The sequence below is a fragment of the Oncorhynchus mykiss genome, chromosome 12, assembly GCF_013265735.2.
Source record: "Oncorhynchus mykiss isolate Arlee chromosome 12, USDA_OmykA_1.1, whole genome shotgun sequence".
Taxonomy (NCBI): domain Eukaryota; kingdom Metazoa; phylum Chordata; class Actinopteri; order Salmoniformes; family Salmonidae; genus Oncorhynchus; species Oncorhynchus mykiss.
In genome coordinates, this window is record NC_048576.1 from 5,876,196 (window position 1) to 5,899,792 (window position 23,597).

Below are 23,597 nucleotides of genomic sequence, written 5' to 3' on the forward strand. Positions count from 1 at the left end.
TTCAACCTAATTCATAATTAAATATGTCAGGACAAATGCCCAGACACTAGTTTTATCTCTCTGCCAGAACTTCTCACGTCAACCATGAACCCGAGGTTTGCCCAGGGCCACAAACAAACTCAGCAAAACAAATATATAAACATTCCTTTTTCAGGACCGTGTCTTTCAAAGATAATTCGTAAAAATACAAAATGACTTCACAGATCTTCATTGTAAAAGGTTTAAACATGCTTGTTCAATGAACCATAAACAATTAATGAACATGCACCTGCGGAACGGTCGTTAAGACGATAACACCAAAGGAAGATGCCCAGGGTCACTGCTCATTGGCGTGCATGTGCCGTAGGCATGCTGCAAGGAGGCATCTGGACTGCAGATGTGGCCAGGGAAATAAATTGCAATGTCCCAACTGTGAGACGCCTACAGGGAGACAGGACGGACAACTGATCGTCCTCGCAGTGGCAGACCAAGTGTAACAATACCTGCACAGGATCGGTACATCCAAACATCATACCTGCGGGACAGGTACAGGATGGCAGTTGTTGCCATTCTGTACCTGATGGAGGGAGTAAACAATCCCTCCATCAGTGCTCAGACTGTCCGCAATAGGCTGAGAGAGGCTGGACTGAGGGCTTGTAGGCCTGTTGTAAGGCAGGTTCTCACCAGACATCACCGGCAACAACATCGCTGGACCAGACAGGACTGGCAAAAATCACGTTCTGTGCGTGATTTCCTGCAAGACAGGATTGTCAGTGTTGTGCCTGGCCAGTGAAGAGCCCGGATCCCAATCCCATTGAGCACATCTGAGAGCTGTTGGATCAGAGGGTGAGGGCTTGGGCCATTCCCCCCAGAAATGTCCGGGAACCTGCAGGTGCCTTGGTGGAAGAGTGAGGTAACATCTCACAGTAAGAACTGGCAAATCTGGTGCAGTCCATGAGGAGGAGAGGCACTGCAGTACGTAATGCAGCTGGTGGCCACACCAGATACTGACTGTTACTTTTGATTTTGACCCCCCCCTTTGTTCAGGGACACATTATTCCATTTCTGTTAGTCACATGTCTGTGGAACTTGTTCAGTTTATGTCTCAGTTGTTGAATCTTTTTATGTTCATACAAATATTTACACAAGTTTGATGAAAATAAACGCATTTGACAGTGAGACAACATTTTTTTTGCTGAGTTTATTAACTTGAAATCCAATGACATGAGGTATGTGTTTTTGTGGGGTGGGGGTCTGGGGTTGAAACAATATGATGTAGGGGGGGTCTGGGGTTGGAACTCAATAGGAATGTCGGGGGAGGGGGTCGGAAATCAATAGGAATGTCAGGGGAGGGGGTCTGGGGTTGGAAATCAATAGGAATGTCGGAGGGGGTCTGGGGTTGGAAATCAATAGGAATGTCGGGGGGGGGTCTGGGGTTGGAGCTCAATAGGAATGTGGGGGGGGGGTCTGGGGTTGGAAATCAATAGGAATGTCGGAGGGGGTCTGGGGTTGGAAATCAATAGGAATGTCGGGGGGGGTCTGGGGTTGGAGCTCAATAGGAATGTGGGGGGGGGGGGGGTCTGGTTGGAACTCAATAGGAATGTGGGGGGGGGTCTGGGGTTGGAACTAAATAGGAATGTGGGGGGGGGGGGTCTGGGGTTGGAACTCAATAGGAATGCCAGGGGAGGGGTCTGGGGTTGGAACTCAATAGGAATGCCAGGGGGGGTCTGGGGTTGGAACGCAATAGGAATGCCGGGGGGGGGGTCTGGGGTTGGAACGCAATAGGAATGCCGGGGGGGGGGGGGGGGGTCTGCGGTTGGAACTCAATAGGAATGCCAGGGGGGGGGGGGGAGTCTGGGGTTGGAACGCAATAGGAATGCCGGGGGGGGTCTGGGGTTGGAACGCAATAGGAATGCCGGGGGGGGGGGGTCTGGGGTTGGAACTCAATAGGAATGCCAGGGGGGGTCTGGGGTTGGAACGCAATAGGAATGCCGGGGGGGGGGTCTGGGGTTGGAACTCAATAGGAATGCCAGGGGGGGGGAGTCTGGGGCTGGAACTCAATAGGAATGCCAGGGGGGGGGGGGGGGGGGGAGTCTGGGGTTGGAACTCAATAGGAATGCCAGGGGGGGAGTCTGGGGTTGGAACTCAATAGGAATGCCAGGGGGGGGGGGAGTCTGGGGTTGGAACTCAATAGGAATGCCAGGGGGGGGGGGGGGAGTCTGGGGTTGGAACTCAATAGGAATGCCAGGGGGGGGGGAGTCTGTGGTTGGAACTCAATAGGAATGCCAGGGGGGGGGAGTCTGGGGTTGGAACTCAATAGGAATGTGGGTTGTAGCGTTTAAAAATTTTTTTTTTTTTTTACATTTCTTGAAGTCTAGCCCTTAAACTAAAATAGACGCAATCATTTTAATCTGTAACAAATGTCATTATTTTTGTTAACATAAGTCCACGGTTTTCTTTCCTCATTAATAATAATAATAATAATAATAATAATAAATATTATTTCACATTATTAATCCTTACACATAAGATGATGAGATAACAGTCTCTTTTTACATGCCACAGTCATGCTACAGGGTATTTATACAAAGACTAGATGGAATCCAGCAGCAGCTTGGTAACTAGCCAATTCCTAAAATAATAATACAAATCATTTAAAAAACACACACACACACTTTCAGATTCAAAAGATTACATCTCAACTGATAAAACAAGCAGACATTATGACTTGTCTGAATATTAACTTTAGGACTCTCAATCATTGACCTTTTGATGCCAGCAGACACATTAACTAGTCCCCACTCTTTTGCATGGTGGAACTCCCAGTCCAAAGAAACAGAGACAGAGCACCCTCCTCACCGAGGGCCTTTGACCTGAAACTAATCGATTATAGGACACGGGTCCTGGCATTGTGTCTAATATAGTCCTGAACAATCAATTTCTGTGCAGTCGAGCGGACAATGAAGTTTGAATTGAATGGGGGTCCACCACCTCTCTTCATCACCCTGCCAGTCTCTGGGTCACCACCTCTCTTCATCACCCTGCCAGTCTCTGGGTCCACCACCTCTCTCCATCACCCTGCCAGTCTCTGGGTCACCACCTCCCCCCATCACCCTGCCAGTCTCTGGGTCACCACCCCTCTTCATCACCCTGCCAGTCTCTGAGTCACCACCTCTCTTCATCACCTCTCTCCATCACCCTGCCAGTCTCTGGGTCACCAACACTCTTCATCACCCTGCCAGTCTCTGGGTCCACCACCTCTCTTCATCACCCTGCCAGTCTCTGGGTCCACCACCTCTCTTCATCACCCTGCTAGTCTCTGGGTCACCAACTCTCTTCATCACCCTGCCAGTCTCTGGGTCACCACCTCTCTCCATCACCCTGCCAGTCTCTGGGTCACCACCTCTCTTCATCACCCTGCCAGTCTCTGGGTCACCACCTCTCTTCATCACCCAGCCAGTCTCTGGGTCACCACCTCTCTTCATCACCCTGCTAGTCTCTGGGTCACCAACTCTCTTCATCACCCTGCCAGTCTCTGGGTCACCACCTCTCTTCATCACCCTGCCAGTCTCTGGGTCCACCACCTCTCTCCATCACCCTGCTAGTCTCTGGGTCACCACCTCTCTCCATCACCCTGCCAGTCTCTGGGTCACCACCTCTCTTCACCACCTCTCTTCATCACCCTGCCAGTCTCTGGGTCACCACCTCTCTCCATCACCCTGCCAGTCTCTGGGTCACCACCTCTCTTCACCACCTCTCTCCATCACCCTGCCAGTCTCTGGGTCACCACCTCTCTTCATCACCCTGCCAGTCTCTGGGTCACCACCTCTCTCCATCACCCTGCCAGTCTCTGGGTCACCACCTCTCTCCATCACCCTGCCAGTCTCTGGGTCACCACCTCTCTATACATGATAGAGATATAGATGAACAGAAGCAAGATGATGAAGAAGTCATCCAGGAAGCCTAGCAGACCGAACAGAGCCTCGGGGATGAAGTCCAGAGGGGAGATCAGGTAGGTCAGAGCCCCGATCAGACACAGCAGGACACGGATCCGGAACATCCAGAACAGGCCCCCTACGGAGAACATCTCCCTGAAGAGGTGGCGTAGCAACGTGGGGACGTCACGCAGCCGGTCCATCAGCTGAGAGCAGGGAGAGCAGTGGAGTTAAACATGTGTTTAAGTAGTAACATATAGCCTGGTCCCAGATGTTTGTGCTGTCTTGTCCACTACTATGATCATTACCTAGCCTGGTCCCAGATCTGTCTGTGCTGTCTTGTCCACTACTATAATCATTACTAAGCCTGGTCCCAGATCTGTTTGTGCTGTCTTGTCAACTCCTATGGTCATTACCTAGCCTGGTCCCAGATCTGTTGGTGCAGTCTTGCTAACTCCTATGGTCATAACCTAGCCTGGTCCCAGATCTGTTTGTGCAGTCTTGCCAACTCCTATGATCATTACCTAGCCTGGTCCCAGATCTGTTTGTGCTGTCTTGTCAACTCCTATGATCATTACCTAGCCTGGTCCCAGATCTGTTTGTGCTGTCTTGCCAACTCCTATGGTCATTGGCACGTAAATACAGTTTAGTGAGATGGTAAAACATATCTGGGACCAGGCTACCGTAACCGTAGTAATGGTTAATTATGACATCACGGCACAGAATGGGGAGTGAGTAACTATGATTTTAATTTAATGAATAACATTTCAAGAAATCAGTTTGCAATTTGGTATAGACTCTCTCTCAGTCTATCCAGTGATAACAATTCTCTCTAAGTGCATGAGAGAAAATACTCAACGTGACAAATTAAACTCACAGATCTGGGTTGTCCGGAGAACCTGCGGTTGTAGTCGCCGAGATCCCGGAGGATGAGAAGCGGTTCAACCGTTCCATCCTGTACCTGCTGAGGGGACACTTGCTCGTGGAAGAGCGGGAACAACAGGGTCACCTGTTCACATAGGAGAGAAATGTTTGGTGAGAACAACTGCGCTACAACCCATCTGTTGGAACTGCTATTTTTTTTTATTTCAGCATCCAAAAGAGAAACACAAAAGAATAGAAAAAGGTACTGTTTTGTTTTCAACAATGTGTGGATCAATTGTATTACTAAGTGTGTGTGATAATACATGTGTTGAAAGTAGGGAAAGTTGGAGGCAGCATTTAGTCTCACCATTTGTCTGCAGATGGGACAATTGATTGCACCGAACCATGTCCCATATCTCCAATACGCAATTATACAAGAACCTACAAGAAATAAAGGAAAACTTGATCAAATCCAGATGGATCTATCCAATAGCTTAATCATTCAATAGTTGGCCTGGTTCTAATTCCTTGTTCGTATGGCCTAGAGCAGAGCTGTTCAACCATGTCCCCGGAGAGTTACCCTCCTGTAGGTTTTCCTTTCAACCCCAGCTGTAACTAACCTGGTTCAGGTTATCAACCAGCTAATTATTAGAATCAGGTGTGCTAGATTAGGGTTGGAGTTAAAACCTACAGGATGGTATCTCTCCAGGAACAGGGTTGGAGTGAAAACCTACAGGATGGTATCTCTCCAGGAACAGGGTTGGAGTGAAAACCTACAGGATGGTATCTCTCCAGGAACACGGTTGGAGTTAAAACCTACAGGATGGTATCTCTCCAGGAACAGGGTTAGAGTTAAAACCTACATGATGGTAGCTCTCCAGGAACAGGGTTGGAGAGGCCTGGCCTAGAGTATGTGAGCAGAGTTGAGAGGTCAGAAACCCCTTGCTCATGGAGCTCTGCTTGCACACTGCGGTCCACGTCCTTTCCAACCTCTGGTGCTCTCTCATGCCGGCCCTGGAGGGGGTGCGTCACCTGAGTGGGTTGATTCACTGATGTGGTCATCCTGTCTGGGTTGGCACCCCCCCCCCCCCCCCCCCCCCCCTTGGGTTGTGCCGTGGCGGAGGTCTTTGTGGGCTATACTCGGCCTTGTCTCAGGATGGTAAGTTGGTGGTTGAAGATAGCCCTCTAGTGGTGTGGGGGCTGTGCTTTGGCAAAGTAGGTGAGGTTATATCCTTCCTGTTTGGCCCTGTCCGGGGGTGTCCTCGGATGGGGCCACAGTGTCTCCTGACCCATCCTGTCTCAGCCTCTAGTATTTATGCTGCAGTAGTTTATGTGTCGGGGGGCTAGGGTCAGTTTGTTATATCTGGAGTACTTCTCCTGTCCTATTCGGTGTCCTGTGTGAATCTAAGTGTGCGTTCTCTAATTCTGTCCTTCTTTCTCTCTCTCTCTCGGAGGACCTGAGCCCTAGGACCTTGCCCCAGGACTACCTGACATGATGACTCCTTGCTGTCCCCAGTCCACCTGGCCGTGCTGCTGCTCCAGTTTCAACTGTTCTGCCTTATTATTATTCGACCATGCTGGTCATTTATGAACATTTGAACATCTTGGCCATGTTCTGTTATAATCTCCAACCGGCACAGCCAAAAGAGGACTGGCCATCCCACATATGCTCTCTCTAATTCTCTCTTTCTTTCTCCCTCTCGGAGGACCTGAGCCCTAGGACCATGCCCCAGGAATACCTGACATGATGACTCCTTGCTGTCCCCAGTCCACCTGTCCGTGCTGCTGCTCCAGTTTAAACTGTTCTGCCTTATTATTATTCGACCATGCTGGTCATTTATGAACATTTGAACATCTTGGCCATGTTCTGTTATAATCTCCACCCGGCACAGCCAGAAGAGGACTGGCCACCCCACATAGCCTGTTTCCTCTCTAGGTTTCTTCCTAGGTTTTGGCCTTTCTAGGGAGTTTTTCCTAGCCACCGTGCTTCTACACCTGCATTGCTTGCTGTTTGGGGTTTTAGGCTGGGTTTCTGTACAGCACTTTGAGATATCAGCTGATGTACGAAGGGCTATATAAATACATTTGATTTGATTTGAGCGTAGCTCAGTGCTTTCTGTGGTGGAGGAGGGGCAGCCAGCGAAAACAGAGTAATTTTCTCTAGTTGCGCCGTGATTGGCTCAGTGTCACTCATGGGAGGATGAATGAAAGAACAGCTATTTCCATGGTAAAATGTTATGGGATACATTTATCCATTGTTTTTGATTGCAGGCCACTCTGGTAGGCCTACATTATGATCAAAAAGCCACAGTAGCCTACTCGTCCACTGTTAAAACTGTAACTTAAAGCAGGTACAGCCTCAGTGTTCACAGTAAAACTGTAACTTAAAGCAGGTACAGCCTCAGTGTTCACAGTAAAACTGTAACTTAAAGCAGGTACAGCCTCAGTGTTCACAGTAAAACTGTAACTTAAAGTGGGTACAGCATCAGTGTTCAAAGACTTTGAACTACTCCCCTCTGGGCGCAGGTATAGGGCACCCCTCAGCAGGAAAAACACAACTAGAAAATAATTTGTGCCAGGTGTGATATCCCTCCTAAATAGCTTGGGCGTATGTTCCTATCGACCCGGTAAGGCCAGCAGGTTAATGTTCCTATAGACTCAGTAAGGCCAGCAGGCTAATGTTCCTATAGACTCAGTAAGGCGGGGCGGCAGGGTAGCCTAGTGGTTAGAGTGTTGGACTAGTAACCGGAAGGTTGCAAGTTCAAAACCCCTGAGCTGACAAGGTACAAATCTGTCGTTCTGCCCCTGAACAGGCAGTTAACCCCACTGTTCCTAGGCCGTCATTGAAAATAAGAATTTGTTCTTAACTGACTTGCCTGGTTAAATAAAGGTGAAATAAAATAAAGGCCAGCAGGTTAATGTTCCTATAGACCCAGTAAGACCAGCAGGCTAATGTTCCTATAGACTCAGTAAGACCAGCAGGCTAATGTTCCTATAGACCCAGTAAGACCAGCAGTATAATGTTCCTATAGACTCAGTAAGACCAGCAGGCTAATGTTCCTATAGACCCAGTAAGACCAGCAGGCTAATGTTCCTATAGACCCAGTAAGACCAGCAGGCTAATGTTCCTATAGACCCAGTAAGACCAGCAGGCTAATGTTCCTATAGACCCAGTAAGACCAGCAGGCTAATGTTCCTATAGACCCAGTAAGGCCAGCAGTCTAATGTTCCTATAGACCCAGTAAGACCAGCAGGCTAATGTTCCTATAGACCCAGTAAGACCAGCAGGCTAATGTTCCTATAGACCCAGTAAGGCCAGCAGGCTAATGTTCCTATAGACTCAGTAAGACCAGCAGGCTAATGTTCCTATAGACTCAGTAAGACCAGCAGGCTAATGTTCCTATAGACCCAGTAAGACCAGCAGGCTAATGTTCCTATAGACCCAGTAAGACCAGCAGGCTAATGTTCCTATAGACTCAGTAAGACCAGCAGGCTAATGTTCCTATAGACTCAGTAAGACCAGCAGGCTAATGTTCCTATAGACTCAGTAAGACCAGCAGTCTAATGTTCCTATAGACTCAGTAAGACCAGCAGGCTAATGTTCCTATAGACTCAGTAAGACCAGCAGGCTAATGTTCCTATAGACCCAGTAAGACCAGCAGGCTAATGTTCCTATAGACCCAGTAAGGCCAGCAGGCTAATGTTCCTATAGACTCAGTAAGACCAGCAGGCTAATGTTCCTATAGACCCAGTAAGACCAGCAGTATAATGTTCCTATAGACTCAGTAAGACCAGCAGGCTAATGTTCCTATAGACCCAGTAAGACCAGCAGGCTAATGTTCCTATAGACCCAGTAAGACCAGCAGGCTAATGTTCCTATAGACCCAGTAAGACCAGCAGGCTAATGTTCCTATAGACCCAGTAAGACCAGCAGGCTAATGTTCCTATAGACCCAGTAAGGCCAGCAGTCTAATGTTCCTATAGACCCAGTAAGACCAGCAGGCTAATGTTCCTATAGACCCAGTAAGACCAGCAGGCTAATGTTCCTATAGACCCAGTAAGGCCAGCAGGCTAATGTTCCTATAGACTCAGTAAGACCAGCAGGCTAATGTTCCTATAGACTCAGTAAGACCAGCAGGCTAATGTTCCTATAGACCCAGTAAGACCAGCAGGCTAATGTTCCTATAGACCCAGTAAGACCAGCAGGCTAATGTTCCTATAGACTCAGTAAGACCAGCAGGCTAATGTTCCTATAGACTCAGTAAGACCAGCAGGCTAATGTTCCTATAGACTCAGTAAGACCAGCAGTCTAATGTTCCTATAGACTCAGTAAGACCAGCAGGCTAATGTTCCTATAGACTCAGTAAGACCAGCAGGCTAATGTTCCTATAGACCCAGTAAGACCAGCAGGCTAATGTTCCTATAGACCCAGTAAGACCAGCAGACTAATGTTCCTATAGACTCAGTAAGACCAGCAGGCTAATGTTCCTATAGACTCAGTAAGACCAGCAGGCTAATGTTCCTATAGACTCAGTAAGACCAGCAGACTAATGTTCCTATAGACTCAGTAAGACCAGCAGGCTAATGTTCCTATAGACCCAGTAAGGCCAGCAGTCTAATGTTCCTATAGACTCAGTAAGACCAGCAGACTAATGTTCCTATAGACTCAGTAAGACCAGCAGGCTAATGTTCCTATAGACTCAGTAAGACCAGCAGGCTAATGTTCCTATAGACTCAGTAAGACCAGCAGACTAATGTTCCTATAGACTCAGTAAGACCAGCAGGCTAATGTTCCTATAGACCCAGTAAGACCAGCAGGCTAATGTTCCTATAGACCCAGTAAGACCAGCAGGCTAATGTTCCTATAGACTCAGTAAGACCAGCAGGCTAATGTTCCTATTGACCCAGTAAGACCAGCAGGCTAATGTTCCTATTGACCCAGTAAGACCAGCAGGCTAATGTTCCTATAGACCCAGTAAGACCAGCAGGCTAATGTTCCTATAGACTCAGTAAGACCAGCAGGCTAATGTTCCTATTGACCCAGTAAGGCCAGCAGGCTAATGTTCCTATTGACCCAGTAAGACCAGCAGGCTAATGTTCCTATAGACTCAGTAAGACCAGCAGACTAATGTTCCTATAGACTTAGTAAGACCAGCAGGCTAATGTTCCTATAGACCCAGTAAGACCAGCAGTCTAATGTTCCTATAGACTCAGTAAGACTAGCAGACTAATGTTCCTATAGACTCAGTAAGACCAGCAGGCTAATGTTCCTATAGACTCAGTAAGACCAGCAGACTAATGTTCCTATAGACTCAGTAAGACCAGCAGGCTAATGTTCCTATAGACTCAGTAAGACCAGCAGACTAATGTTCCTATAGACTCAGTAAGGCCAGCAGACTAATGTTCCTATAGACTCAGTAAGGCCAGCAGGCTAATGTTCCTATCGACCCAGTAAGACCAGCAGGCTAATGTTCCTATAGACTCAGTAAGACCAGCAGACTAATGTTCCTATAGACCCAGTAAGACCAGCAGGCTAATGTTCCTATAGACCCAGTAAGACCAGCAGGCTAGTCTCTTTTTATTGGTATGTAACTGTTATGAAAGTTGTATTGTCAATTTTGTTTAGTTATTTAAACGCCACTTTAAACGTGTACATGACACTGCAACAACATTTCCCCACTGTGACAAAGTCAGTAAAGTAAAGAGTTCCTGAAGTGAGCGCTACTGGAGTAAAACTGGAGCGGGTGAAGAGGCCTACCTCCAGCCTTTGGAAATCTCGCTCCAGTCAAATTGGGCGCGCTCCCCTCCTCGCTCCGCTCACATACTCTGCTATGGACCCTGGTTCTGATTCCTTGTTTCAATCAGTCGAGTGCGACAGCCAAACTTACCACAGAAGAGGTGGCCACAGTTGGTTTCCACAGGCAGCACGGCCTGCTGTAGACACACTGGACAGGACATGTCTGTATAGAACTGTCGCCTGGGTTCAGCTGGTTCAGCTTCCTGAGGGACAGAGAAAGCCAGGGATGTGGTATGATACTTTCATGGTATGATACACACACAATATAAAAACGTTTTGAAATGGATTAAACTAGTCCGGATAGTCCCTCTTTGTATCAGTACATTGTCTTCCATTTGGTGCCTAATGAACATGACCCAGAAAGTACAAAGGAACCGTTACAGAGGCAGATGTTCACACCTGAGATTCGGACTGTAGCTGTTGCCGGACGGCACGGACATGTTCCTGGTTCTCTGGGTGGATGTTATGCTGCTCATTTCTGCAGGTAGAGATGTGTAGAATAAATAAATAAAAAACATTTAGGTTCAGATATTGGAAACACGCCAACTACAACATTCATTGGTATATCAGTTGAAAACAAAATACATGTTTGATTTAAGTAATTCACTTTTTTTTAAATAATTGGTTACAAAATAAACATCACAACACCATTTATTCCCATAAGAATGTCAACAATTACTAGACCTGCAGAGCAGAGTTACCAGTCCACACAGGAACGTGACACTGAGAATGACCACAAACAAGACCGGGTTGCTGACTCCTTCTATGAGTGAGTCTTCATCTTGCAGCAAATAGTCCACCTCGCCACATTCATTGTTTCCATCCATTCCACTTAATCATATCCTATAGAACTGGTTTAGAACAGAGAGAGTAAATATGAGTCACTTCCAGCCCAAACTCCCCCAATCTAGCTAGCTATAGTGAGGTAACGTTTCTATTGTGTTATTGACTGTATGTTTGTTTATGTGTAACTCTGTGTTGTTGTTTGTGTCGCACTGCTTTGCTTTATCTTGGCCAGGTCGCAGTTGAAAATGAGAACTTGTTCTCAACTAGCCTACCTGGTTAAATAAAGGTGAAATAAATAAATAAAATACGTTTTTTAAAAACCGTTACTATTAGCTAGCTACAGAACGCAGAGCCAGAGTTTATAGATAAATATGACTTAGGCTATATCTGTCGTACTGCTAAACTATAGCCAATGCAGATAATAAGAACGAAAAGGGGCTATATAAAGTCAGGTATGTTCATGTTTACAAGCTAAATGTATCACCCTATCCATTGGGCTTCCACTAGAAAGCACAGCCACAAAATCAACATTTGAAAAGAAAAATGTGTTTTTTGGTCATAATTAAGGTTAGGCTAAACGTTAACAGTATGCTGAAGGTTATGGTTACCTGTCCATTGCACTGAAGTACAATAAGAAAGATCAATTGGAATTGACTGCTCCACTTCCGCATTCTTAGAAAGGTCTTTTTCCAGCCTTCCTCTAAATGGCGTCCCAATTACTGCCTGCTCTAAATTCAACCTAATGTATTTATTCACATTTTCATGGAATAAATCAGTCAATATTTTTTTGTAGTTCTTCACATATGCTTATGATTATTTTGATTTCTTTAGAGGTATTCTGGACTAACTAACGTTGATGAAGATGGTTGATCCTATTCAGGCTCGATGTTTCCCCGAATTCAGAGTGGTATCTTTTTTGGTTTGCAGTAGATAACACAGCCACAAAGTCAACATTTGTTATATCGTAAAAAAATAAAGAAAGTCTGAAAACAAAAATGAGCTTTTTGGTCTTAATTAAGGGTTAGGCTTATCAACGTGGTTAATGTTAGGTTTAAAATCGGATTTTAAGAAGAGAAACTGTAGAAATAGGCAGAGTTGAGGACTTTGTGGCCGGGGTAACTAGTGACGACCATCCCAGCTGGTTGGAAAAAGCTTGACAGAAGGGGTGACCGACCGGTAGATGTGTCTTAACGTCTCTGTTTATGATTAAATAACATTTACTTTTGACGTTGTATGCATTAATGCAAGTGAAAACAGCGTGGGACCGTATCCGTCCTGTCGGGAAAACCGATTAGTTAGCTTTTTACAAATAATAATTCCTCGTTTTGGTTATCCAGTTGATCAGACGTGTCAGTCTTGTTGATTTTTTTTTTTATCTCGATAGCTGGCTGGCCATTTTCAGATAAAGAAGGGCGATCAACGTGGATTAACTGGACCTGTTACCTACAGTACGATGAGTACCTTGGATTCTGTGGATCGAGTTGAACTGTGCGAGAGCCTTTTGACATGGGTACGTATACATTGATTATCTCGGTTTGATGAACGCTTGTAGACGAAATGTAGCTTTAGCTAGCGCTAAAATCGAGTCTACCAAACCTAGGATATATATATATATATACACACACACACACACACAACTCTTGTCTGGTTGTTAAAATACTGATAACTGATTACTAACGTTAACTAATTGTCTATTGTCTAAGGGTAGACGATTCGCTATCAGGATTTCTAACAACCAGACAAGATGAAACTCTAGTAGCTAGTTTACATAAGTTAATCAGAGATGTTGAAGGATACCCCCCCCCCCCCCCATGGATAGACAAGTTGACACATCAATACTGTACATGTGTTCTTCTCTAAGGAGCCCTCTTCTAAAATTGTCCTGAGATTCTGTCTCACTCAATCATGCATTTCCTAACAGCAGGTTGTCATGTGGCTAATTACTAAAAATGTAACGTTTAATTGATAAGGAAGTTGACAGAGACCTTGTTTTCTATTTGACCTTCTGTCCAGCTATCATAACAAACAGTTGTATTGTCAATTTAGTTTTGTTATCATAACAAAAAGGTTGAAGCATACTGGCCACAAAAACAGTGAGCGGGCCCAGATGTGTCATAGGGATGAATAGACAGACACAGGTCTATTGAAAGTTCCCGGTGTTGTGTTGAAAGTTGTTGAGTTAACCAATTGTGTGGCCTGATATGGCTTGGTTAGCTAGTTTAAATTTTTATTCGGACGAAGCAGGTACAAAGCCGAGGTAAAAGGTACAACACTGCTCAAAAAAAATTATCATAAAAAAAAAAAAAAAACACATCCTCTTCTGAGTCGTCGTGGCTGGGGTTATCTGTCCCTGAGATTGGACATTGGACATCACTGTGACACTGTGATGTCTCTTGATATTGGGGTGTTTTCAGATGCTTCTACCGCACCATCAATCCTAAACTGATCATGATGATTGGGTGTGATTTTATTTATTCCATTAAATAGCTAAGTAAAAACATTTTTAAAAAGCATTGTACGTTACTGGTCCAAAGCTAGTGAGCCACAGACAGTAGTTCAAATGCATTCATATTGACAAGATAAACCTTAACTGGCGGGCTATGTCTTTTAAAGAAAGATAATAGAACTAGTTGCTCCTGCTCCTTTCTCTGGAAATAATATGGTTGGCTCACATTCCTCAAATAGCTGTTAGCATTGATGCTAAAAAGATACTGAAGCAGGCCACCACTCACACAGTCAACAAGAGAACGTTGTTTTCCTCTGTCAGCAAGCGTTGCATTACACTTGCAAGCATACACACAGTAGCCTAGGCCATGTCGCTGAAGCCTGAACCCTGGAAAGTGTGGGTTTACTCAAGTATTCTCTAAAATTCCTCCTCTGCAGGAAACTGGTGTGAAGGGGACTGGGCATATGCCATTGTTTTGAGCACACTCATACCAAGTTGTATTTTCCTTATTGGGACAACTGGGAAATAATGGACAGTAATTAAACTATTTAATCTCCCTAAATGAACTGCAGTCTATTGTTCTGAATTATTATTATTATTATTTTAATTTTTTTTGTTGAATTTGTACCCCCTTTTTTCGTGGTATCCAATTGTTGTAGTAGCTACTATCTTGTCTCATTGCTACAACTCCCATACGGGCTCGGGAGAGACGAAGGCTGAATGTCATGCGTCCTCCGATACACAACCCAACCAGCCACACTGCTTCTTAACACAGCGCGCATCCAACCCGGAAGCCAGCCGCACCAATGTGTCGGAGGCTACACCGTGCACCTGGCAACCTTGGCTAGCGCGCACTGCGCCCGGCCCGCCGCAGGAGTCCGCTGGTGCACGATGAGACAAGGACATCCCTACCGACCAAGCCCTCCCTAACCCGGACGACGCTAGGCCAATTGTGCGTCGCCCCACGGACCTCTCGGTCGCGGCCGGTTACGACAGAGCCTGGGCGCGAACCCAGGGACTCTGATGGCACAGCTGGCGCTGCAGTACAGCATCCACTGCGCCACCCGGGAGGCCTGTTCTGAATTATTATTAAAAGGGGTTGAGCAGCAATGCTGGATGAAATCCTATTGTATTTGTTGCTGTTCGTTATCAGGTGTTCAAGCAGCGAAGCTGGTGAAACCTTGTTGCTGTTCGTTATTAGGTGTTCCAGCAGCGAAGCTGGTGAAACCTTGTTGCCGTTCGTTATTAGGTGTTCAAGCAGCGAAGCTGGTGAAACCTTGTTGCTGTTCGTTACTAGGTGTTCAAGCAGCGAAGCTGGTGAAACATTGTTGCTGTTCGTTATTAGGTGTTCCAGCAGCGAAGCTGGTGAAACCTTGTTGCCGTTCGTTATTAGGTGTTCCAGCAGCGAAGCTGGTGAAACCATGTTGCTGTTCGTTATCAGGTGTTCAAGCAGCGAAGCTGGTGAAACCTTGTTGCCGTTCGTTATTAGGTGTTCCAGCAGCGAAGCTGGTGAAACCTTGTTGCCGTTCGTTATTAGGTGTTCAAGCAGCGAAGCTGGTGAAACCTTGTTGCCGTTCGTTATTAGGTGTTCAAGCAGCGAAGCTGGTGAAACCTTGTTGCCGTTCGTTATTAGGTGTTCCAGCAGCGAAGCTGGTGAAACCCTATTGTATTTGTTGCTGTTCGTTATTATTCTATAGTCCTCAATCAACTCCTTTGGCTTGTTGAGGGAGACCTTGTTGTCCTGACAACACACTGCCAGGTCTTTGACATCCTCCTTATAGGCTGTCTCATCGTCATCGGTGATCAGGCCTACCACTGTCGTGTCGTCTGCAAACGTAATGATGGTGTTGAAGTCATGCGTGGCCACGCAGTTGTGGTTGAATAGTACAGGAGGGGACTAAGCACGCACCCCTGAGGGGCCCCTGTTCTGAGGGTCAGCGTAGCAGATGGGTTGTTGCCTACCCTCACCACCTGGGGTGGCCCGTCAGAAGGTCAAGGATCCAGTTGCAGATTCTAACAAAGGTGATTCTAACATTAAACAAAAGTCTCCAACTTGACCTATTGTTTGCCCTTCCAACTGGACTTATTAAAGCTGATGGTCAAATGCCGACCCTTAACTCTTGGGAGGTAATCTGTTATCGTGACTGCTGTATATACAATGCATTTTCCCTCGACAATCTACACATAATACCCCCTAATGACAAAGCGAAAACAGGTTTCTAGAAATGGCACATTTATTAAAAATTAAAACCTTATTTACATAAGTATTCAGAGCCTTTGCTATGCGACTTGAAATTGAGCTCAGGTGCTCTTTCCCTTGATCATCCTTGAGATGTTTCTACAACTTGGAATCCACCTGTGGTAAATTCAATTGATTGGACATGATTCGGAAAGGCGTACGTACACCTGTCTAAATAAGGTCCCACAGTTGAGAGAGCAAAAATCAAATCATGAGGTCGGAGGAATTGTCAGTAGAGCTGCGAGACAGGATTGTGTCGAGGCACAGATCTAGGGGAGGTGAAAACCTAAGAAAAATCCATCCAGGAAGGGGGATTTTTTTATGTTTGTAGTTTTCTATTGAATGCCATTACAGTATCCATTGACTTAGGACTCAAATTGCACATCCTATGGCTTCCACTAGATGTCAACAGTCTTTAGAAATGGTTTCAGGCTTGTATTCTGAAAAATAAGGGAGTAAGACCACTCGGAATGAGTGGACATTGCAGTGTCCCAGAGCTTTTTCATGCGCGCGACTGAGAGCGCGCCTTTTTTGTTAACCTTTTATATTGACGATGTTATTGTCCGGTTGAAATATTGATTATTATGACTAAAAACAACCTGAGGATTGATTATAAACATCGTTTCAAATGTTTCTACGAACTTTACGGATACTATTTGGATTTTTCGTCTGCCTGTTGTGACTGCGTTTGAGCCTGTGGATTACTGAACAAAACGGGGGTCTTTGGATATAAACATGGACTTTATCGAACAAAAGGAACATTTATTGAGTAAATGGGAGTCTTGTGAGTGCAACCATATGAAGATCATCAAATGTAAGTGCTTAATTTTATCGCTATTTCTGACTTTTGTTACTCCTCTACTTGGCTGCTAACTGTTTGAAATGATTTGTCTGCTGGGCGCTGTTCTCAGATAATCTCATGGTATGCTTTCGCCGTAAAGCCTTTTTGAAATCTGACACCGTGGTTGGATTAACAAGAAGTTCATCTTTAAACCAATGTATAACACTTGTATGTTTTATGAATTTTTATAATTAGTATTTCTGTTTTTTTTAAATTTAGTGCTCTGCAATTTCACAGGATATTGGCCAGGTGGGATGCTAGTGAGGTTAACTAACATTTTTATATCAATGTTCCTGTGTTTCCCAAGAGACCATTCTCTTAATATCAAATAGAATTTACCCAGAACTGTGTTACATGTTCTCAATATTTTAAGATACTAATGTTGTATACTGTGAAACGCTACCTACAGCACTAGTGTTATTGAGAGATAAACATGGTAATGCTTTCACTGATTGCACATAAATATTAACATTGTTCCTACATGGTGTGCTTGCTTTGTTATCCAACTTATCTTGTCCTTTGTGTCATCCTGTGAACCCCGTTCATTGCTGCTTGCAGCTATATTTTTCGGTAACATTTTCCCTGGGAGTTCCACCCATCCGCTCCACCCATCTGTTTCCTTTCATTTAGAATTGTGTGTGTGGATGTGGAGGATTTCCTCATTTTAGCTTTCTCTCAGATGACAGTGAGGCTCTGCCTAGTGCAGCTCATTTAGAGGTGAGGAGAACTAAACATACTACAAACAGATGTGAAAAACGGAAACTGAATTAAAACAAAAAGAGATCAGTCATTTTCCAACAACTGAATATGTCTGTTTAAAAACGAGCTCCTTGAGTGCCAAGGCCAGGGGCTTAGAGGTTATACAATAATCTGAATAAGATTAGCAGATGAATTAGGATTTGATCGGAGTACGTTAACATAAGAATGCGGATGGGCCTTGTACCAATCTATCACCTCAATCACATCAATCTACCAATCTGTTTCTTGGAGAGGATATTGCTTATAGGGTGGTTGGGGTCTCCTATGCTGACTATTATTGTCTGGCTCACCCTCGGCCTCTGCAGCATGCGAGGGCAAAAAATGTAAAACCCCACACCAATTTTGTCAACATGTACTCTAATGGGTCGTCTAACGAGCTGGCGGTCACTCATCACCTCCATGCTAATCCACAGCAGGGTTTCTGTTAGCCAGCAATTGCCGGCTTTTGGCTGATAATGAAAAGCTGTTAAAACTGATAGAAGCTGACCTGAAGAAGAAAAAATCCCAGTGCAAAATGGTTTTATTCACTGATGTAAATACCAGTCAATGTAAATACAATTGACTGTCATATTTCAGTATATTGGTTCATTTGCATAATGTAATACAACTAACACAACTAAACTTTTCAGGATCTTTCAAATATAAATTGTAAAAATCCAAATAACTTCACAGATCTTCATTGTAAAGGGTTTAAACACTGTTTCTCATGCTTGTTCAATGAACCATAAACAATTCATGAACATGCACTTGTGGAACGGTCGTTGAGACACTAACAGCTTACAGACGGTAGGCAATTAAGGTCACAGTTATGAAAACTTAGGACACTAAAGAGGCCTTTCTACTGACTCTGGAAAAACACCAAAAGAAAGATGCCCAGGGTTCCTACTCATCTGTATGAACGTGCCTTAGGCATGCTGCAAGGAGGCATCTGGACTGCAGATGTGGCTAGAGCAATAAATTGCAATGTCTGTACATTGGAATGGAGCACAGAAAATACAGGAACTGGAGGGGTGGAACTGGAATGGAGCAGAGAAAAGACAGAAACTGGAATGGAATGGAGCAGAGAAAAGACAGGAGCTGGAATGGAATGGAGCAGAGAAAAGACAGGAGCTGGAATGGAATGGAGCAGAGAAAAGACAGGAGCTGGAATGGAATGGAGCAGAGAAAAGACAGGAGCTGGAATGGAATGGAGCAGAGAAAAGACAGGAACTGGAATGGAATGGAGAAAAGACAGGAACTGGAATGGAATTGAGAAAAGACAGGAGCAGGAATGGAGCAGAGAAAAGACAGGAACTGGAGGGGTGGAACTAGAATGGAGCAGAGAAAAGACAGGAACTGGAGGGGTGGAACTAGAATGGAGCAGAGAAAAGACAGGAACTGGAGGGGTGGAACTGGGCAAGAAGAACTGAGACCCATATCAGAGTCAGGGCATGACCAGGACCAGGACCAGGACCATGACCAGGACCAGGACCATGACCAGGACCAGACCGCTTTCAAGGGCAGCCAAGCAACTCTGTATCTGACAGTGTCATGCTTCATCACTTACACTCACCTGCAATTTGAATAGTCTGTCATTGACTTTGACTTTACCAGGGGTATTCGGCCTACCTGTTTGGGGCATTTATGTTCCACTGGGGTCATTCCACTTCAAAAAGCACAAAAAATAGGATTTTGTCTCCCACCGTCTGATTTGTTTTGAAATGGTTTCTGTGGTTAGTTACCGATATGATTTATAATTCCTGAAACATTATTTTGTTTAAATATAATTTGATCACTGAGAAATGATTAGTCTAGGAACTGATTGCACCCAAATTGGCCATTTTGAAATTATAGGATTCAGATAGTATTCAATGAATATAGTACCCAACATCCGATTTGGACCAAACTACTTCCTACCAATGAGTGAGTCATGAGGAACCCCCCCACACAATTTGTTGTTGTTGTTGTTGTTAAAAGTCACCCATGGACCCCTCATTACAACCCCAACAAGCAGTATACAGTATCAGTTCGAGCTGGGCGATAAATTGCCTGAATTGATGCGATAACAATAAATAGAACATTAAGTTTATAACCAATGTTGACCATATTATTTTTTAAATTATCATTTGAACTACTACCACTACCACTACTACTACTACTACACTACTACTACTACTACTACTACTACTAGAAGTAGTTTGATGGTTCTATCCATCAATTGTCCCATTAACAATCACCCATATTAGCAGACATTTACTGGGTCTCCTCCTCTACCTGATAACACTGGGTCTCCTCCTCTACCTGATAACACTGGGTCTCCTCCTCTACCTGACAACACTGGGCCTCCTCCTCTACCTGACAACACTGGGCCTCCTCCTCTACCTGACAACACTGGGCCTCCTCCTCTACCTGACAACACTGGGCCTCCTCCTCTACCTGACAACACTGGGCCTCCTCCTCTACCTGACAACACTGGGCCTCCTCCTCTACCTGACAACACTGGGCCTCCTCCTCTACCTGACAACACTGGGCCTCCTCCTCTACCTGACAACACTGGGCCTCCTCCTCTACCTGACAACACTGGGCCTCCTCCTCTACCTGATAACACTGGACCTCCTCCTCTACCTGATAACACTGGGCCTCCTCCTCTACCTGATAACACTGGGCCTCTAAATGTTGAAATCTGAGTCTTTCCCATATTTAGGCCTACACTGAGATGCTCTGTGTTGTCTCATGCCAGCTTCACACATTACTAGGAGTCTGGGACCATGGCACCATATGTGTTCCCTCCCCTTCCCTGTAGTTCTCTACTGCAGCATTTCGAACATGACACCTGTGCAATTTCAGGAGTCCCAACTAGCAAGGGACAACTGTTAGTGCTTTTCTGTGGAGAGACACACACACACACACACACACACTCTTCTTTCTCTCTCTTTCCCACTTCCCTTCTCCGTCATGTCTTTCACCACGACAATGTCAACCCTCTCACAAAGCAGCTTTCAGTTCTGTGGTCCTGTGATGCAACTAAGTGCTCTGCCACAGCCTGTATGAGTGAACCATTCCTTGGTTCGTAGTTATGTAACACACTAACAGGAGTGTTTGGGTTCAGCTCCCCAGCCCCCCCGGGCCCAGTACCTCAGTACTGCTAAAGAGGATATGACACTGCATCCCAAGTAACACCCATGTCGGGATGCATATTCCGTGCCCATCAGACTGACTTATTGACCTAGCTGTAGCTGTTCTGGTTTTGGCCGACCGCACCGGGGTTCCCTCCCTGAGCCTGTCGCTAACAGCTGTAGGACGGGCCTGTCGGGGAGCCTGTAACTCCCAGATAAAAAGTCTGTGTTGACTAGACAGCAGTAATGGCCTATATCACAGTGTGTCTGTGTTGACTGGACAACAGTAATGGCCTATATCACAGTGTGTCTGTGTTGACTGGACAACAGTAGTGGCCTATATCACAGTGTGTTTGTGTTGTCTAGACAACAGTAATGGCCTATATCACAGTGTGTCTGTGTTGACTAGACAACAGTAGAAAGCTGAAAAAAGGAATGAAAAATTAACCTGTAAAGTTGTGCTGTTCTCACAGCTCAGATCAGTCTTACAACAGAGGACGTTGAGCAATACTCTCCGACACTGACACACCATTAATCTAACCTCTGCAGTGAGGTCAGTCTGTATACTATGTATAGATCTTCATTCCAACTTAGTGTGCCTATCCCATGACTCATAACAAGTATAGATTTTATAAACTTGATATTTTAATTACAAGACTGCCTTAACAAAGCCTATAAGATTAAATGTTAGTTTCAAACGGGGGGGGGGGAGATTATACTTTGTGTATAGTATTACCGTTATACTTGGTAGGGAATAACCTACCAGTTGGAGACATTAGTTTCAGGATAGAGGTGTGTCTGTTTTTATGTGACTGCAATTATGGCATTGGTCGTGGCGCCTCCTTGTCTGGTCACCTCCTCTGCTGAGTTCAGTGGTAAGGCTGACAAGATGGCGCTGCATTGGACAGCAGCTGTCTTACAGGCTCCTGACCAATTCTGCTTCTATCTCCAGCCCGCTTGGAGTTTGCCGAAAGGCACCTAAAGGACTCTCAGACCATGAGAAACAAGATTCTCTGATCTGATGAAAACAAGATTGAACTCTTTGACCTGAATGCCAAGCGTCACATCTGGAGGAAAGCAGGGACAGCTCATCACCTGGCCAATACCATCCCAACGGTGACCCCTTCACTTTGACATTGCTACGCTACAGCCTTATTCTAGAATAGATTAAATAGTTTTATGCAAACTTATTATTATTAACTCTCCTTTGTCTTGCGGACGTTGAGGGAGAGGTTGTTGTCCTGGCACCACACTGACGTTGAGGGAGAGGTTATTGTCCTGACACCACACTGACGTTGAGGGAGAGGTTATTGTCCTGACACCACACTGACGTTGAGGGAGAGGTTGTTGTCCTGGCACCACACTCCCAGGTCACTGACGACCTCCCTATAGCCTGTCTCATCATTGTTGGTGATCAGGCCTACCAGTCGTGTTGTCCGCAAACTTAATGTTGGTGTTGGAGTCGAGTGTGGTGTTGAGGGTCAGCATGGCGGATGTATTGTTGCCTACCTACCTTCACCACCTGGGGACGGCCCGGCAGGAATTCCAGGATCCAGTTGCAAAAAAAATCAAGAGAGGTGTTCAGTCCCAGGGTCCTTAGCTTAGTGATGAGCTCAATTAAAATAATGCTCACTTAAAGTTAAGTTTGCTGACGACACGACTGGCAGGCCTGATCACCAACAATGATGACAGGCTATAGGGAGGTCGTCAGTGACCTGGCAGTGTGGTGTCAGGACAACAACCTCTCCCTCAACGTCCGCAAGACGTTGAGGGAGAGGTTGTTGTCCTGACACCACACTGCCTACAACCCAATACATTATTGGGGCCGAGCTCCCTGCTATCCAGGACCTTTATACCAGGCGGTGTCAGAGGAAAGCCCTAAAAATGGTCAGAATCCAGCCACCCAAGTCATACGGTTCTCTTTGCTACCACACGGCAAGCGGTACCGATTTACCAGGTCTGGAACCAACAGGATCCTGAACAGCTTCTACCCTCGAGCCATAAGACTAAATAACAGAGCATGATGTAAGTGGTAACAATAATTTATTCTGATAGAATAATTATTGTTTGACACTTTTTCATTTTCTTTCTCGTGTTTCTCATAGCCTGCCATGCGGAGTCATGGCACAGTAGGCTATTTACTGTGTGCTGATTGACAACTGAACAGCAAGTGTTGACTAGTTTTATAAAAGGTATCAAACTGAATAAAGTCGATCTCCTATTAGCCCTTTGCCGTTCCTAAATCATTCAGCTTGGTTATTATGTCCATGGTTCTCCTATTAGCCCTTTGCCGTTCCTAAATCATTCAGCTTGGTTATTATGTCCATGGTTCTCCTATTAGCCCTTTGCCGTTCCTAAATCATTCAGCTTGGTTATTATGTCCATGGTTCTCCTATTAGCCCTTTGCCGTTCCTAAATCATTCAGCTTGGTTATTATTTCCATGGTTCTCCTATTAGCCCTTTGCCGTTCCTAAATCATTCAGCTTGGTTATTATGTCCATGGTTCTCCTATTAGCCCTTTGCCGTTCCTAAATCATTCAGCTTGGTTATTATGTCCATGGTTCTCCTATTAGCCCTTTGCCGTTCCTAAATCATTCAGCTTGGTTATTATGTCCATGGTTCTCCTATTAGCCCTTTGCCGTTCCTAAATCATTCAGCTTGGTTATTATGTCCATGGTTCTCCTATTAGCCCTTTGCCGTTCCTAAATCATTCAGCTTGGTTATTATGTCCATGGTTCTCCTATTAGCCCTTTGCCGTTCCTAAATCATTCAGCTTGGTTATTATGTCCATGGTTCTCCTATTAGCCCTTTGCCGTTCCTAAATCATTCAGCTTGGTTATTATGTCCATGGTTCTC

General features: G+C 45.2%; 2 protein-coding genes across 20 annotated transcripts in view; one reads left to right on the plus strand and one right to left on the minus strand.

The window, feature by feature from the left end:
- Positions 1 to 3,021: 3,021 nt before the first annotated feature.
- On the minus strand, positions 3,022 to 12,182 carry rnf170 (ring finger protein 170). 16 transcript variants are annotated; one of them, XR_005034844.1, is made up of 9 exons: positions 11,970 to 12,181; positions 11,260 to 11,426; positions 10,975 to 11,053; positions 10,667 to 10,778; positions 5,146 to 5,219; positions 4,792 to 4,923; positions 3,878 to 4,120; positions 3,734 to 3,841; positions 3,160 to 3,635 (listed from the first exon to the last, which is right to left on the minus strand). XR_005034844.1 is itself a non-coding variant. In XM_036936770.1 (9 exons), exons 2-8 carry the CDS (start codon positions 11,400 to 11,402, stop codon positions 3,815 to 3,817), a joined length of 810 nt encoding a protein of 269 aa, XP_036792665.1. In that variant the 5' UTR covers positions 11,403 to 11,426; positions 11,970 to 12,182; the 3' UTR covers positions 3,160 to 3,684; positions 3,770 to 3,814. The 16 variants fall into 16 exon arrangements, 5 of the variants coding, with proteins under 5 accessions (XP_036792665.1, XP_036792664.1, XP_036792663.1 ...); XR_005034843.1 differs by having other exon boundaries at positions 3,160 to 3,684; XM_036936770.1 differs by having other exon boundaries at positions 3,160 to 3,684; positions 3,770 to 3,841; positions 11,970 to 12,182.
- Positions 12,183 to 12,468: 286 nt separating this feature from the next.
- hook3 (hook microtubule-tethering protein 3) overlaps positions 12,469 to 23,597 on the plus strand; it is a 56,353-nt gene continuing 45,224 nt past the window's right edge. For 2 of the 4 annotated variants that reach the window (XM_036936773.1, XM_036936775.1), the window contains exon 1: positions 12,469 to 12,871. In XM_036936773.1, the coding sequence (XP_036792668.1) occupies positions 12,815 to 12,871 (57 nt within the window). In that variant the 5' untranslated portion in view covers positions 12,469 to 12,814. The remainder of the gene's footprint in view (positions 12,872 to 23,597) is intronic. The other 2 variants (XM_036936771.1, XM_036936772.1) reach the window with 2 other exon arrangements.